Source organism: Talpa occidentalis, unplaced genomic scaffold, assembly GCF_014898055.3.
Source record: "Talpa occidentalis isolate TD23 unplaced genomic scaffold, MPIMG_talOcc4v2.1 talOcc4.6, whole genome shotgun sequence".
Taxonomy (NCBI): Eukaryota; Metazoa; Chordata; class Mammalia; order Eulipotyphla; family Talpidae; genus Talpa; species Talpa occidentalis.
Genome location: NW_023604972.1, coordinates 79,884,857 through 79,900,107, shown reverse-complemented (window position 1 = coordinate 79,900,107; position 15,251 = coordinate 79,884,857). Strand labels below are relative to the sequence as shown.

General features: G+C 38.2%; 1 protein-coding gene across 7 annotated transcripts in view; it reads left to right on the top strand.

Moving 5' to 3' along the window:
- LOC119260262 (cAMP-specific 3',5'-cyclic phosphodiesterase 4D) overlaps positions 1–15,251 on the top strand; it is an 832,289-nt gene that overhangs the window by 645,899 nt on the left and 171,139 nt on the right. For all 7 annotated transcript variants that reach the window (XM_054687942.1, XM_037529220.2, XM_054687944.1 and 4 more), the window contains exon 5: positions 4,734–4,783. In XM_054687942.1, the coding sequence (XP_054543917.1) occupies positions 4,734–4,783 (50 nt within the window). The remainder of the gene's footprint in view (positions 1–4,733; positions 4,784–15,251) is intronic.

The window sequence follows — 15,251 nt, the reverse complement described above, 5'->3', positions numbered from 1 at the left end:
ATAAATACTTCATAGTGATGGTTCTAATATCAGAAATGAAACAGTATAACAAATAAATAAGGTGATTCTATCTGTCAAAAATCATCTGGCATAATCTGTCCCCTACCCAGTTATTTACACTCAGGTAACTTTATAGTTTTGACTTACTTCATCAGTTAACCATGGGCAAAACATTTCAAGCCTTAAAGTCAACCCAAAGTCATTCCCTCAATTCAAAGCAACAATTACTTGGAGAAGCAGCCTCTCCTAGCAAAGATCTTTGATTCTTCTGCTGTTACTGACTAATGTCATCAGAATCATAGAACAATTAATAAAATTGTGATTGATGTGAGAAGAGTGGAAGTGTTTGTAAGAGCTGAAATAGGAAGTGCTTCTAATTTGAAGGGTGCTGATGAAGGTGAAAAAAATCTAAAAATTAATTTTCCAAGATTAAATAAAAATGACTTCAAATACCCATTATTCTAACAGTTATTAATAATAAGATATTATCATCATAACAAATTTAAAGACTTGTCCAGAAGACAGAAACATTACTTTAAATCAATATTAAGAAGACAGTTAATGCAAATTTATTTGGAATTATAAATTACTTAAATGAATACAATTTGTAGTAGTTACTACTTAAAGAACATGAAAAACCTTAACTGTCCATCACACAGCAATATAATTGACCTCTTTTGATCTCCCAAATTCACACCTTCCATGACAAAAGGAAAGCTCCAGCCATTATGCACATGCTTCCTGTGTGTGTGTGTGTGTGTGTGTGTATCACAATGCAAATAATTGGAATGGAACCCAGGAACACCAGTCGATTGTCTTGTTCTCCAAGTAATGAATTTTTGCTGTCCTGTTCTTTGATCCTGAACATCTTCCACTTTCTTCTCCCCCTCCTCATGCACTGGGCTAACTGTAATTCATTCTTTAGGAAACAGATTTAGATTTACTTTTGGACTAACCCTAACAAACACATCCACACCCACAGGCCCTACACTGGGTAGCATACCATTCTTTTCCCATCTGATTGCCTTCCACACTTAACTTCTTAACTTCTATTCAGCACATGTCTCTCCATGGTCAGTTGGCTGTCTCTTTGGATGCTCTTTGAGAATGTCAGCTCCCAGTGCTCAGGGCTAGTGTTGGGTCCACATTTGCATTGCTGGTGCCTAGTGTGATACCCAACACAGAGTGGTTCCGCTGCATATGCTTGGGGGCTGCGCCAGTAGATTGGTAACACAACAGATAAAACCCAACAGTGTGCTCTGAGGTATCGGTTGGTTACAAAGCTTGTCTTCTCTGTTCCATGGATGTACAACCTCATGATCTCAGTAGCCCCAGGGGGTTCTGGAATTTCACAGCTCAAAGGACCATCACTTCCTCTCTGGAAAGAATCAGTCTTAAAAGAAGTAAAGTTACTGGTGTCACTCCTAAACTTTTTAGTCCCAGTTTTGAGGTTTTATCTTTAAAAAGTGAATGAGAAATTTTAGAGCTCATTTTACACTGTTTCAGACATGTCCTCTCATCACCTGCCTGCCTCAGGTTCAGATAGCTTCAGTCTGGCCTTTCTAAAAGTCTCCAGAGAGGTAATCTGAGGCCCGTTCTATGCAAGACAGCTAGAGGAGGGCAGGAAATCATAACCTGAACTTGACCTGCTATGTGATGCCCAGAGTGACATCTAAGCAAAGAATCTGATGTGGTAGACTCTGAGCAAAGGCCTTTGGAGTGTCTCCTCATTTACGTCTTGTTCACAGATTTAAACCTTATCAGCCTCCTCAGGTATCAGATGTCTGGGTATAAAGGAATCATCTGAATACCACTGAGAGTTCTTCTCAGACTGGGCAAATAATCAAAGCAGCATCAGACTATTTAGCCAAGGAAAAATCAATTTAATAATGTATATAAAGTGTCTATACTATGCCTGTAAATTCGAAAGACTAATGGAACAGTCCAGGGATATTTATCCTGCTTTTAGGGACAAGGAAATTGGGGGGAAATTTCCTATGACAGACAAGAGGGGGTGACCTCATCCTCACTGAGATTGATGGTGAGATTCTGAGAGAAAACTTGTTCACTGATAAACCTACACCTGGATGAGACACCCCCCCCACTCCAAATTACATTCTTCTAGGTCATAAAGGGGGGAGCCATGATTGCTTCTCTGATTAGGAAGAAGGGAGAAGCTTAGAAAGTGACAGTCTCTTCTTTGGTCAGGGAAGGGTGAAGGACTCAGAAAAGGATAGAAGCCTTTTGTCAGCCTCAACGGATTTTATTATTCTTAGCTCAAAATGCTCTGCATGCCAGAACAAGGTGTCTTGAGGAGAGTAGTTCTGAGAATCTTGGGGTGATCTGATTTGTGCACCCTCACAGAATAGCAGGATTCAATCTGCGTACAGCTAAACACTCTTCTGTTCAGTCACATGATAAGGCTGAGGCAATCAACAGTTTCCCTGCTGGGTGTTCACTATCTCACTAGAGCACTTCTAAGCTCGCCCCTGGATTTCATGGAAGGCATGTGCCACCTTGTACAATCTACCTTTTTATTTGCTACATGAAAGGAATTTAGAAAGAATGCATCTGAAACTCCAACCACCATGTCCAACTACATAGTACTAACTTTTGTTAACCCACTACTATTTATGTCATCTTGCTCTTTCTCACCCTTGAGATTTTCCATTGCAGAAGTGAGTACTGCCTCACTTTTCAGTAAATGATTTGTCACCATAACCAGGGAACAAACACTTTTTTCCACTTGCCCTTACTTGTTGAAATATCAAATTCTCAAGTGCCACTTGATATTAAGGATTGCTATTAAAAGAAGATAATAAGGAACAAATTAATGATTTGGTATTCTAAAACTATATAAGAGTTTTAAAATATTCATTTGATACCTTTTCCAGACAAATATCAATCTTTCTAAATTTTCACAGAGCAAGGACTAACATGGAATAATAAATACGTAAATTACTTGAATAATAAACTTTCATGAAGACACTACTGGTAGAGAGCCTAGCTACTTCAGAGTAGTACGTCCAAACATTCTTTTTGTTTTATGAATCAATAATCAAGTTTCAACCAAAAACAATTTCTTTTTTTTTTTTAATTCATTTATGCATACAAGAATGGGGTATACGTAAGAGGTGCGGAGGTTAGAGGATTCACCAGAGACAGAGTGGGGAGCAGAACAGGCATATTGACTGAAATACACTGCGAAGGGGAACAGCAGGAGAGTCAGGAGAGATCTGCTGCGCCATGTTGGTTATCTCCCTGGCCAGGGGTCGAACTTATGCTGCAGTGGCTGCCAATAGCTTCACAGTGCTGAGATTTAACCCACTGCACCATCAGGGAGGCCTCCAAAACAAAATTTCAACCCCATACTGACACCAGTAAGTTTAAGAACAATGAGGCAGAGCCAGAGGCTGACTGGAAGCAGAGTAATGAGAACTGACAGGATACCAACTGTTTCCTGAAGTATCTCCCAGCCCTGCTCAGAGACCCATCATCTCAGAAGACAGGTTTGAGCAGGGCCATGCAAGCCTGCCATCACACAGATGTAAGACCATCAGTCCAGGTTCTACAAAAGCATCCTGAACATGAGAGCACAGGCCCTGGAATCATATTGCTTTAGCTCAAATCTCACCTTTTTCACATTGAACAAGTGGTTTGATTTCCAGAGCTTTATTTTCTGCATCTGTGAAACTACATGCCTTAAGTTTCGTTGTAAGGATTTAATGAGATAATTCGTTTACAGTTGTCATTTAGCAGTGTCTCTCAGTGTGTGCTTATTGTTAGCCACTGATAAAAACCTAAAAAAATTGTAGATATCCTTGCATGCATCTATTTTTTAGTTTCTTTAAAAGAACATTAGAAAATTATTAAAGATGATTTGAAAGATTCCAGTTGTTACAACTTTATATAGTTAAATTTCAGAAAATGGTAATATACATGCCATAAATGATACTCCTGTCAGCATAATTTACTAAACACTGATTCAATACTGGATATTGTGCTGGACTCTGTAGAGAAAACACATTAGTCATGTAATGCGCATTTTTTTCACCTCGAGCAGTTTTTAATTATTTTGTGGCACTTAGCAAACACTGAAAAATTAGAGAATACAAGATAAATCTATTTAAATTTCATGTTTCTAAAGTCTCTGTGACCTCTATTGCAACAGATCATTAATCTTACCATGTAACGAATGTATCAAAGATGTTTCTCATAGAAAGAAAATGGAAAGGAAAAGATCTAAAGAGCTTCTCTAATTGTAATATGTTACAAAGAGTCATTGACTTCTGATAATGTGCAAACAATTGTGACATCTTTTGCCGAAAGTGAAAGTCTCTCACAGTGTTTTAGAGAACAAGTTATAGATTTATTGCTTTTGCAAATTTAGAAAGTTTGTGTTTGCTGTGTAATCTCTGACTTAATCGAATATAGTCAATCAATAAGAGCTGCTTCTTCTACCACATCTCTGTGACATTTGTAGTCACTTTATTTACCCCAAAGTCCATCACTATGAGATTTAACAGTTTTCTCTGTTGACATGTGTAATCTGAGCTCTCTTGTGCAAAGGCTAGCTAGGAACCTGACTGGCTTAGTCTGAAAGCTCTCCTCATTTGCAAGTCCTAACTTAAAAATAATGCTTTACATTAAAATGGCTTGTCTGTACTGACTCAGAGTCCTTAAAATCAGCATGCACACATTTTTACTGTTGTGTGTCTTTCTCTCTTTGTCAGAAGATCACCCATGTGCAATCAACCATCCATCAGCAAAGCCGCCATAACAGGTAAGAAAGCTCTGGAAGCTTTATTCTTCTCATATTTAGGAAGAAACCTTATCTTCGAAGAATCAGCGTCACCTAACACTGATTTTTATACTGTAGTTCTAAAAAGTCAAGAAAACCAATTCTTTCTTCTTTGTACTATCATTTCTCTTGGTGTTCTCACAAGTTGTTCATTTATGATTTGGGAAACTTACTGATATACCTTTTTTGTTTGTTTGTTTTTTAAAGATTTATTTATTTATTTATACAAGCACTGGGTACAGTCAGAGGTGCGGAAGGGTGAGAGAATTCACCAGAGCCAGAGCGGGGAGCAGAGCAGGCAGAAGGACCGAAGTACACTGCTGAGGGGAGCAGTGGGCGGCAGGAGAGGTCTGCGCGCCATGTGGGACCCTCACCTGGTGGCTGGGAATCGAACTGGCGCTGCAGAGGCTGCGGGCAGCTTCGCAACCCAGTGCTCAACCCCTGCGCCACCGGGAAGGCCCCTGATGTAACGTTTTTTAAAAAAAAATCTAAATGTGTGTTCTTACTGCACATACTGCTCTGGACATTTGTATTTTGAAAGATACTATTGCCTTCAAACCACTGATATTGTTGCTCCCAGGTTTATGTTATCAGTATGATGTTAACGTATGGTAGCTTGGCTTAATGAAAGTGAAAGCATTAAATAAAAGGTAGCTTCTTGGTTAATATCCCAGTTGTCTATAGAGAGGAATGTCATTCTACTAGTCCTGATATGAGTCAGAGCACTAGAAGATATTCAGTTTGAGAGGGGAGAGAAGAGGTAGTTATATAGTACAGAAAAGTTCAGTGATATCAAAAGAACAGATGTTTGGAGAAAAGAAGTGGAAACAAGGATGAAGGACATAAAGGACAGAAAAATAAAATTACTCCAGTTCCTAGTAGGTCTGTTTTAGGCATGGGACTTGACCTCAACTGAACCAAAAACAGAACAAATGATCTCATTTTGCTGACCCTAAAACCAAGTTGAACTCATTTAATCATTTCTTGAAACCCCAATTGATTCATTAAAATAATTGCCTGGAAAAGAAAACCTATGTTTTCTAAAATTATTACCAGAAGAAAATTAAAATATTCTCCAAACTAGACCAACCCATCAAGACTCAAGTGTCTTCCCTGAGCTCTAACTCATAACATGCTGGGGAGCTCCTTGTTAAGTTTTTAGTGACTACGCTTTGCCTGAAACTTAGCTTCAAAGTGTCTGGTTAGTAGTCTGGTTTTCTCAGCCAGCCTTGTTTGTGGTCACCACATCAGTATTGATTCTGGTTAGTGCCATTGTTTCTTCTTATGTCTTTTGAGTTTTGTATCTTGTGTTTCAATGATGTGACTTGTGTTTCAGTGACTGGTTCTCTTTTATATGTTTATCTTTCAAGTTCTTAGTGGTGATGACTTTCCCCTGTCATTTCATAATATGTGTCTGGTTTAAGAGTTTTCTTTTGACATTGATCAAGAAATGAACAATAACCAAAATTCTTAGCAATTTTTAACTCCACGTTAAAATAAGTTCTCTGAGTAACATTTCTGTTCCAGAAATCCAAATACAATGTAAATGAGCCTAAATTGAACTGAGACAGGGTGTGGAATCTCTATGTACCTTGATTTCTATGAACATACCTATGTTGAGGGATGAGTAGGCTGACCTTGTGAACATATGCATGGGGTCTCTAGTGACCAACCACATGGTACCTGGTCCCCAGCCCTGCTCTGGATACTATGTCTGTTCCCTATAAAGTGGGGAACTCCTGCTATTTTTGCAAACAGCAAGATTCTGACATTGTGGTTTAAGAAGAAAGCAGGGCTGTTTTGGTCCTTGAAAACTTTTGTAGTTTGAGGTCAGATATGAGTATACCCCAGGGGAGCATTCTCCCAAAAGAGCAGCTGCAGGTACCAGTGAAGATGGTTGTGTCCAACAAGAGGTGGGGGGTGGTCAGTGGTCAGGGTAGCTGTCGAGCCCTCTAGCAAGTGCCTGGTACTGATTAAAGAGTTCCTTTGCACTCAGAGGGCACAAACTTGGTCTTGAACATGTGAGAGAGCCCATGGAATTGCCCTCCAAATGTCCCACATTATTGAGGCCCAGGAACCATACCAGAGGGAACAATGAGCCACTGGAATCTTGAAATTAGAGTTAATATGACCTTATTTGTACCCACTAGAACCTAATCTGAGACCTGGGACAGTGGGGCTACAGAAATATCTAGAAGGGAAACTAATTAACTGTCATGAACTGCCTAGCACAGCTGTATTCATCACAAACACAACAGAAAATGAAACTTCTAGAGGATGGGAGTCTCTTTCCTTGCCCAGAAGTAGCAAACTGAGGTAGAAGAATGGATTAGGGGGTGGGAGAAAGCAGACAGTAATAGCAGGGACAGTTTCCCTCTCAGCCCATTCAGAAAAAGGTGAGCCCTTACATACAAAGTAATAATAATGATGGTAGTGAGTCTTCTGCCGATGTTAAGACTTGAGACATGCAGTGAAGATGTGGGTCCCTCAGCACCTGACCACTCCAGCCCCACCGCCACGCTCACTCTCCCAGCTGTTGAAGCTGGCCAGCTGCTGCACTGGTCCTAGGAAGGGCAGGGAACATGTTTGAAGTAGTCAGTGGGACACCCTTGAACATGTACTAGAAATCGTGTTTAGGGTGCAGAGGAACAGTGTGGTGTGGAATTAAATCCATGACAGGTCACAGAGGCTGCTGTGGGGCACAGGTCCAGGGCACCCCTGCAGGCAGCTCCAGGAACACCACTGGCCCTGGATTTGTGCTATGGATGCTCTGCCATCTATCGTGATAGCTGGGTGGCCCTCGGCAGGTTACATACCCTTGTTCCGCCTCAGTTTCCCCATTTATAAAATGGTGATAATCCAGTTATTGCCAGATGAAATAAGGGGTGCTCTTAACATGGCTCTTCGTAGATTACACAAACAGTACATTGTTTTTTGTTGTGTGTTGTTATTTGGTTGTGTTTCTAGGCCCACACTGTATGGAAAGTAGGTGTGATGGATAGACCAGAGAGATAAAAAAAGGAACTGGCTGAATGAGAGGAGGAAAAGCTTGCAGGATTATAGAAGTAAAAATTATACTTCCCCTCAAAATGGTCAAAATGGACACAATTTCATTGTTCCTACAAAAATGGGGCTTCCTTTTATCACAGTCACAGAATTGGAGCCTTTGTGATAAGTACGAAAAACTGTTACTCAGGATTATTTTCCAAATCTAAGAACTTTTGAGTCATAGCTCACTGAAGGGGAAAAAGTAACTATAAATTTTCCATAAGTCAACTCTTTGAGTTTTTTTTTTTTTTAAATAAGAGATAAGAATTTCAACTGTCTATACATTTCATACTAAGCTTTCTAAAGCATTCTCCCATAGAATTTAAAATACCCTTTCCCCCTTTGAGGTTATTTATTTCATCTGACATGTGTTAAAGACTGGAAAGTTCCATTTTATGTCACTCGGGTTAGAGCATGTTACTCCCTTTCCAGTTTTTATTTCCATAAATAAGAGGTAAATACATAGCTCTAAAGTGGTTTAACCATTTTTAAAATGAAACTTTCAAATGTACATTTATAAAAGAGCCTTACTACTAAATGGCTGTCTTGTTCTTTAATATGAGAAAACAGAAGGATGGTGTGTGAATTTGGCACTTGAATGCAAACCCTCTCTCATTCATTTTATTTCCCCATTTGAGAATGCAGGTATGAATCCCTAATTCTCAGTGCTGTTGCAATAATTCATGAGATAAACTTGGGTGAGAACAGAGTTCAGCAGTTATGAGTAAATCACTCATTTCTTTCTCCGGCCCTACCCCATGCCTGACAGTGTTTGTTCCCAAAACTAATTTGAAAACTGGTAGAATAGGGGAAGAGGACATTGACTTATCAGGTTTTCTGATATAAATGAAGACTTTCGTTTATGATTTTGTTTGCAAACAATAATGACAGGACGTAGTTAGAAACCCACATATAAACGAGGCTCACCTGCCCAGGTCCTTAACAGCAGTGAATAACAGCACTAAAAAGTGTCTTTGAAGAGTTCACTTTTTTGAGTTTTTATACCCTGGAAATCACATTTTGTAAAACTGGGGACCATTCATAGTTGTCAGATACTTTTTAAAATTATTATCTCAATACATTACTTTAAAAAAAGTTTTTTTGAAAGGAAATTAGATACATTTGTGGTCCCAGATGTTTGTATAACTCTAGAATGATCTAAACTATGTATGTTTGAATTTACTTTTTATTGACTGTTCAGATGTCCATTTTTGACATTACGCATGGTCCTTTTAGATCACATGAAGTTTGATTTGCAAACATTTCTATAGCTGAACTTGTATGTGTGGTTGCCTCCTTAATAAACAGCCTCACCATAATGTTCATTATTAAAAAAAAAAAAAAAAACATGAGAGGGCAGCAGAGAGTCAGAGATGCCCTGGCCAAAGCTGTACAGTGATAGTGAGCCCTGTCTGGGGAGGAAAGCCATATTCTTGGGGCATAATTAGTCCTTTCGAGCACTCTTTTTTTTTTTTTTAAGATTTATTTGTTTGTTTGTTTGTTTATGAATTTATTTATTTATACAAGCACTGGGTACAGTCAGAAGCTCAGGAGGGTGAGAGAATTCTCCAGAGCGGGGAACAGAACAGGCAGACTGATGAAGTACACTGCTGAGGGGAGCAATAGGAGCGGCAGGAGAGGTCTGTCACACCATGTGGGATCCTCACTGGCGGCCTGGGATCAAACTAGCACTGCAGAGGCTGCGGGCAGCCTCGCAGCCCAGCACTCAACCACTGCATACCAGGGGAGGCCCAGAGCACTCATTTTTAAATGACAAAAACTACCTGAAGAAAGTGACCTGCAGCCATCTCGTGCAGCCTCATCATCACTTCACAATATCATTTTTCAGTGTATCTAACTTCCACCCTTATTGAACCATCTTCTGATTGAAGTTTTTCATGTAGGAATGTAATTCAAAGAAAATGCATTTCAACTTTTCTATTTTTAAGATGATAAAATTGAGATTTAGTGACAGAAAATGCTATTTAGAAGCAGAACCACGAATAAATGTAGGTCTTCTCAACACCAGGGTTCTTCTTATAGCCCTAAGGCCTGCCCCATCAGATTTGGGTAGGCTTCAGACCCATACTAGAAGTATATATTCTGGAGAGAATAAAAGAAGTATTCAAGCATATTAATTTGTGAGTAATAGATATAGTATTGAATTTTTGTACATGGACTCAAGAATTAGAAAGTATTATGTCCCAACTTCTCACTGCAAGATCTTTATATTTAAAGCTGTTTTGATTATATCTTATAAGTCCACAGATGAGTCCAAAGATAGGCAACCTAAGACAAAAAGGACTTGGACTTTCAATAGAAGACAAGCTCTTCTATCAACCAACAATAAAACTGATACAATTACCTGCGCTTTACCTGCAGAGGGAGACATATGATGCAGTAACAAACAAAACAACACAAAAGTAGTTTTAGTCCAAAAAGAAAAAGTTTCCTGTGTCTCCATTCATGTTTTACCGTGAATATTCATAACTCTTCTAAAAATGAGTACATTATAAATAGATTTTGGTCAGTAAGTAGATGATTTTAAAAGTAAACTAAATAATACTGGTTAGTCAAAACGCTTTGAGAAAAAATGTAATCTTGCATGTTTATTATTCTTCTATAGTACACAGCAGTTCCCAAAACCCAGTGAGTGGGAAAGAAATAATGAAGAGATTTTAACTGGACCAATCATGTGGTGATTATTTGGACTAATCATTTAACACTTTGAACTTGTTACAGAAAGAATAGTTACCATAAATTATTTTATGGTAACAGCAATGTTAACTACTTACTATTTACATATATCTACATTGTAAGGTTGCGTGTGTGTACAATAAGAACGAGTGGTATATATAATGAAAAATAAACCATTGTGTAAGATAGATGAAATGAGTTCACATGTGGGAGCTTTTAACATAGTACCCCATAGATTAAACACAGAGTACATTGTTTTTCACTTTTTCTAATCCAATATTAGAAAGACAAAAGGCTATATGTAAGACTTTAGGCTACATAGAACTAAAGTGTGTGTTGAGGCAGTATGTAGAGAGGAGCAGGAAGACCAAGTGATTGCATGGAAGTCTCCCCCCTGCTAAAAGCAAAGATGGTGGCAACATTTCCATGAGGAGTGCTCAGTAAGCTCTAATAAAGATTCTGTACATGATTATAGATTGACTTCTGGGGTTTTGCTTGTTTTAATTTTATACTTAATATATCTAATGACTGTTGAGTATTCTAACTTTTCTTGAGCCAAAGGTGTTTACTTTTACAAAATCCCCATGTCATGAAGACTTTTCCAGGAAAAACACTGAACTAAAAGTGCATGGAGTATGACTGTTTACTAGTTAAACTTGTAATTTTTAGAAAGGTTAAATTTGTTTTCTTCCTTATAAGCTACTTGTTTTGCCTTCTTGTATTTTTACTTGGATAAGTAATTTTTTTGTCTATTAATATATAAAAGACCAGGTTCAACATAGTGACTTTTTGATTAAAGTAATATCTGGCTTTATAAATAGTAAAAAAAAAAAAAATGATGTCATAATCATGGAGAAAAACAAATCCTATCTCAATTGCCTGGATATCTGCTCTGGTATTTTTTTTTTAATCTCTTTCATTGAAATAGTTAAATGGGATCACATATTCATTTAGTTAGCAGAGCAAAAAGATTAGGAGTCAAACCATGTAGGTTGAAAGCCCAGCTCTTCTCTTACTAGCTGTGTATAGTTATTGCTCAAATTTTATTAGTATTCTTATCATCATATTCATCCATTTGGTCATCACACTTTCTCTATATCTTATATATGGTATGCAGTAATATAGGTGCTAGAGGTTATGAGAAGAGTAAAATGTGTCCACTGACTTTAAGAAATTCACAATCTAGGGGAGAAGTATCATGAATAAGTACAAGCTAAGTACCTAGGGCTGAAGCAAACTTAAATACAATATTTGAAGGTAGGGCAAGAGTTCTACCTGAGGAACTCTTCCCGCTGAGCTATAAAGAAGGTGAAATCTATTTATGGGGAAATCACCTCTTGCCACGCAATCAGAAAGAGTGAGAAATGGAGACATGAAGTGCCTATCCATGCCAGGTGACTGGGAATAGTAAAGGACAAAAAGAGTTGAAAAAGTCACTGAACACCAGACTTCGAGAGTAAATTAAGAGCACAGGAGGTCATTGTAGATAATGGCTCCTTCTAGGCAAAGGAGCAAGTATGTGTTGCAGAACAATAGCTTTGGAAGGTGTATAGAAAACAGACTGAAAAGAAGATTGAAGTCAGTCCCATGCTCGACAGGAAGCTGTCCCAGGCCAAGAACACGCTGAATATCATGTGGCTATTAATTGGGCTGGTGGTGTTGAGAGTAGAGATGAGGGACTAGATTCGCAAGTCTTCTCAGAGATAAGAATTTCAGAAGATTTGGCAGTTGATTAGATTGGGGAGTCGGGTGGGGGGGGATATAAAAAATGAAGTTATGTGCCCAGATGCTAATCATAACATGGTATATATGCATAAAAGACTGAAAACAACCCAGATGCTGAATAATATGTGAATTCTATTTAGTTATAAAAAATTCCATAATGCAAAATTATTTAAATGATGTGTTTATGAGAAAATTTTAATAATGTAGAGAAATGCTTCTAATTTAAAAGAATATATGTTACAGTGCTACGAAGGGCAATAGACACACATTTAATGGATTTTAAATTATTATACATTGGATTTAATTTGGGACATTTTTAGATTGACTGCCAAAGGCAAATATCTTTATCATTTTATAAAGCATCTAGTGACAAGCCTATGAGTATTTCTTGGGTCTCAGTTGTCTGTTTGCCTGGGCCTAGGAAAGGTACTCATTAGATGTTGCCTATCTAAATTTCAATATTAGGGGGCCACAGTGATGCAGTCACTGTATTTTCAAATAATAGCTGCCTTTGGCTAGGGCATTCTACCTGCTGGTTTTTGAACTGATTACATGACTATTCTATTGTCCTTCAGCACATTCAAAAAGCTACTAGGAGAACAGAAGGTTAAAGGTCACCAAAGTTGCCTTCGGCCAGGGTTCCTTCATCACCACCTTGAGTTTTAAAAAGGGCATAATTTCCCAAAACTGTCAGATTGAAATCATTCTCCAGGGAAATTTGAAAATAAATGCAAAAGACAGATTTCCCAGACTGTCCAAAACTGACTCTGGGACAAGGCTCAGCATCTATGTTATTGGCAAGCATGCCTAGGTGAACCCTAGGATGGGCCAGATTTGGGAGATAGAATGCTGAATGATGTAGATGAGTGTGCTGCTGTGTGCGGTGTTGCCCTCGAGTTGCTGGTGCTTTGATAGAAAAACACTTTCTTCCTGGAAAATGTATGTAGTGACACCCACACCCCCATCTAACAAACAGTGCAGTTTAGGATAAAGAGAATAATATGTATGAAATGCTCTGCGATAAGTGAAAGGAAATACAAGGTGATATTATTATCTGTGCAACCCTCGTCACTGTAGTCGTCACCATCCGGGCCGGCATCGGTGCTATCTCTCAAATGTATACAAGATTTTCATGAGGCCGACTCACTCCTCTCCTAGAAGAAAATGAAATATCATATCCATGTTTGTAAATGGGGGTGGGAGTGAGTTTGAAAGAATGATATTACTAAATGTATTCTTTTTGTCTTAGACACACAGTGCTATGTCGCCTTTAAAAACACACACGCGAAACAACAAAGGCTGCATTCATATGTCACTCCTTTTATCCATGAGGTCCTTCCCACCCATTATGCCTTAAAAATATTCTAGACATACTCAGAAATACAAGACTGTGGTGGGACAAAATATTTACAATTCCTTTGGTTTTAATTTCCTAAATTTTAGTGGTTAAATGTTATGCTGAATTATTTAACTTTATGAAATAAATGTGGAATTCACTCATAGCATCTTTTCACTATGTCAGGAAATGCTTTTAAAAAATCAGATACGCTATTAGTACTAATATTAATAAAAGTTAACATTTTCTGACATTTGATATGTTCTAAAGATTGGACATGCATAAACTTTTAAATCTTTTAATAATCTCATGTGTATCTACAAATGGTGAAGTATAGACTAAGTCTGAATCAGAGGCAAAATGTTACAGCTTCCTTCCCTTAAAATGTATTGACATTTGCATGAAAACCCGCACAGCCTGCTATCATCTGCCTCTCCCAAAGTTGCTCCTTAGAGATTTCTCTTCCCTCCTCCCTCCTCCTTTTCGAAAAAGAAAGAGCAGATCTGTGTTGCCCATTCCTGAATTTATGTGAATTTAGGATAAGGCTAGAGGAGGGATGAGATCTGTGGACCCAGAGAAACCCTTTGGGAAACCCAAAGAGATCAATTATGTGAGTTAAGGAAAGGATTCCTGCCTGGGATATCAAATTGCTCAAGACGTCCTCAGTTCCCACATTGTCTTCCTGACTCCCCTCACAGCCTTTTGTCACAGTAGTACCCAGAGAGGGCCCCTGGTCTGTGTGAGAAGAAAGTCATTAAGCTTATTTCAGAAGGTTTAGGGTAGAGCAGTGCTTGGCTTTGTTCTCGAAGCATTGACTATGAACCTTCCAGATAGCAATTTCTACCACGGGCGGTATGTTCTTGTATTTAGACTTGCCATAGGCTCTTCATATCCATTATCATTTTCTTGGAAACCATTTTTTTTTAATCAGCTAGTGGTTATGAACATTTTTAAAAATATTTTATATAATTCTTATATCATTTTTCATTTTCACACAATGTATGCATTTTCATTTTGGTTATAGTCCCCATACAATTGCACCCCCTTTATTGGATGGTCTCACTCATAGCAGGAATTTAGAAAACCTAAATAAGGGACCAGGAAAAAGACTAACTATAATAAAGAATAAATCAAAATCAACAAACAACTATAAACCAGAGACACACTATGGGGGAGAGAGTGGGGGGGTGAGAGAGGAGGGATTGGAAACCATTTCTAATCACAAGTTTTCTATCTCCCAAATACACTTCCTGTAGATACTTCTGATGTTTAAATATCCAGTGTTTTTTTTAACATGCCTTCTCTCCCTCCTTTAAGTTTCTTTTTCGGTATTATTGGCACTCTGGATGTATGTCTCTACATCCAGAGAGAAGTAGACACAATATCTCCCCTGAGCTTCAGGACCATTGTCTGATAAGTTTGTGAAATTTAACAAGATAAAATGTGTTCTGTTAAATGATTTTGTTAGCATTAAGTAAATAGAAACCAGAGGGTTTGTTAATGAGTGGATAAATTAATAGATAGAATGGGAAAGTTGGAAGAACAAAAGGGAAATAGAATTGGGTCAGGGTGAGCTCTTTTCCCTAAAGAACCAGGAAGCTGTGTATAATGTTACTTAACTTGGAGACTGGGAAAGGTGGGGGA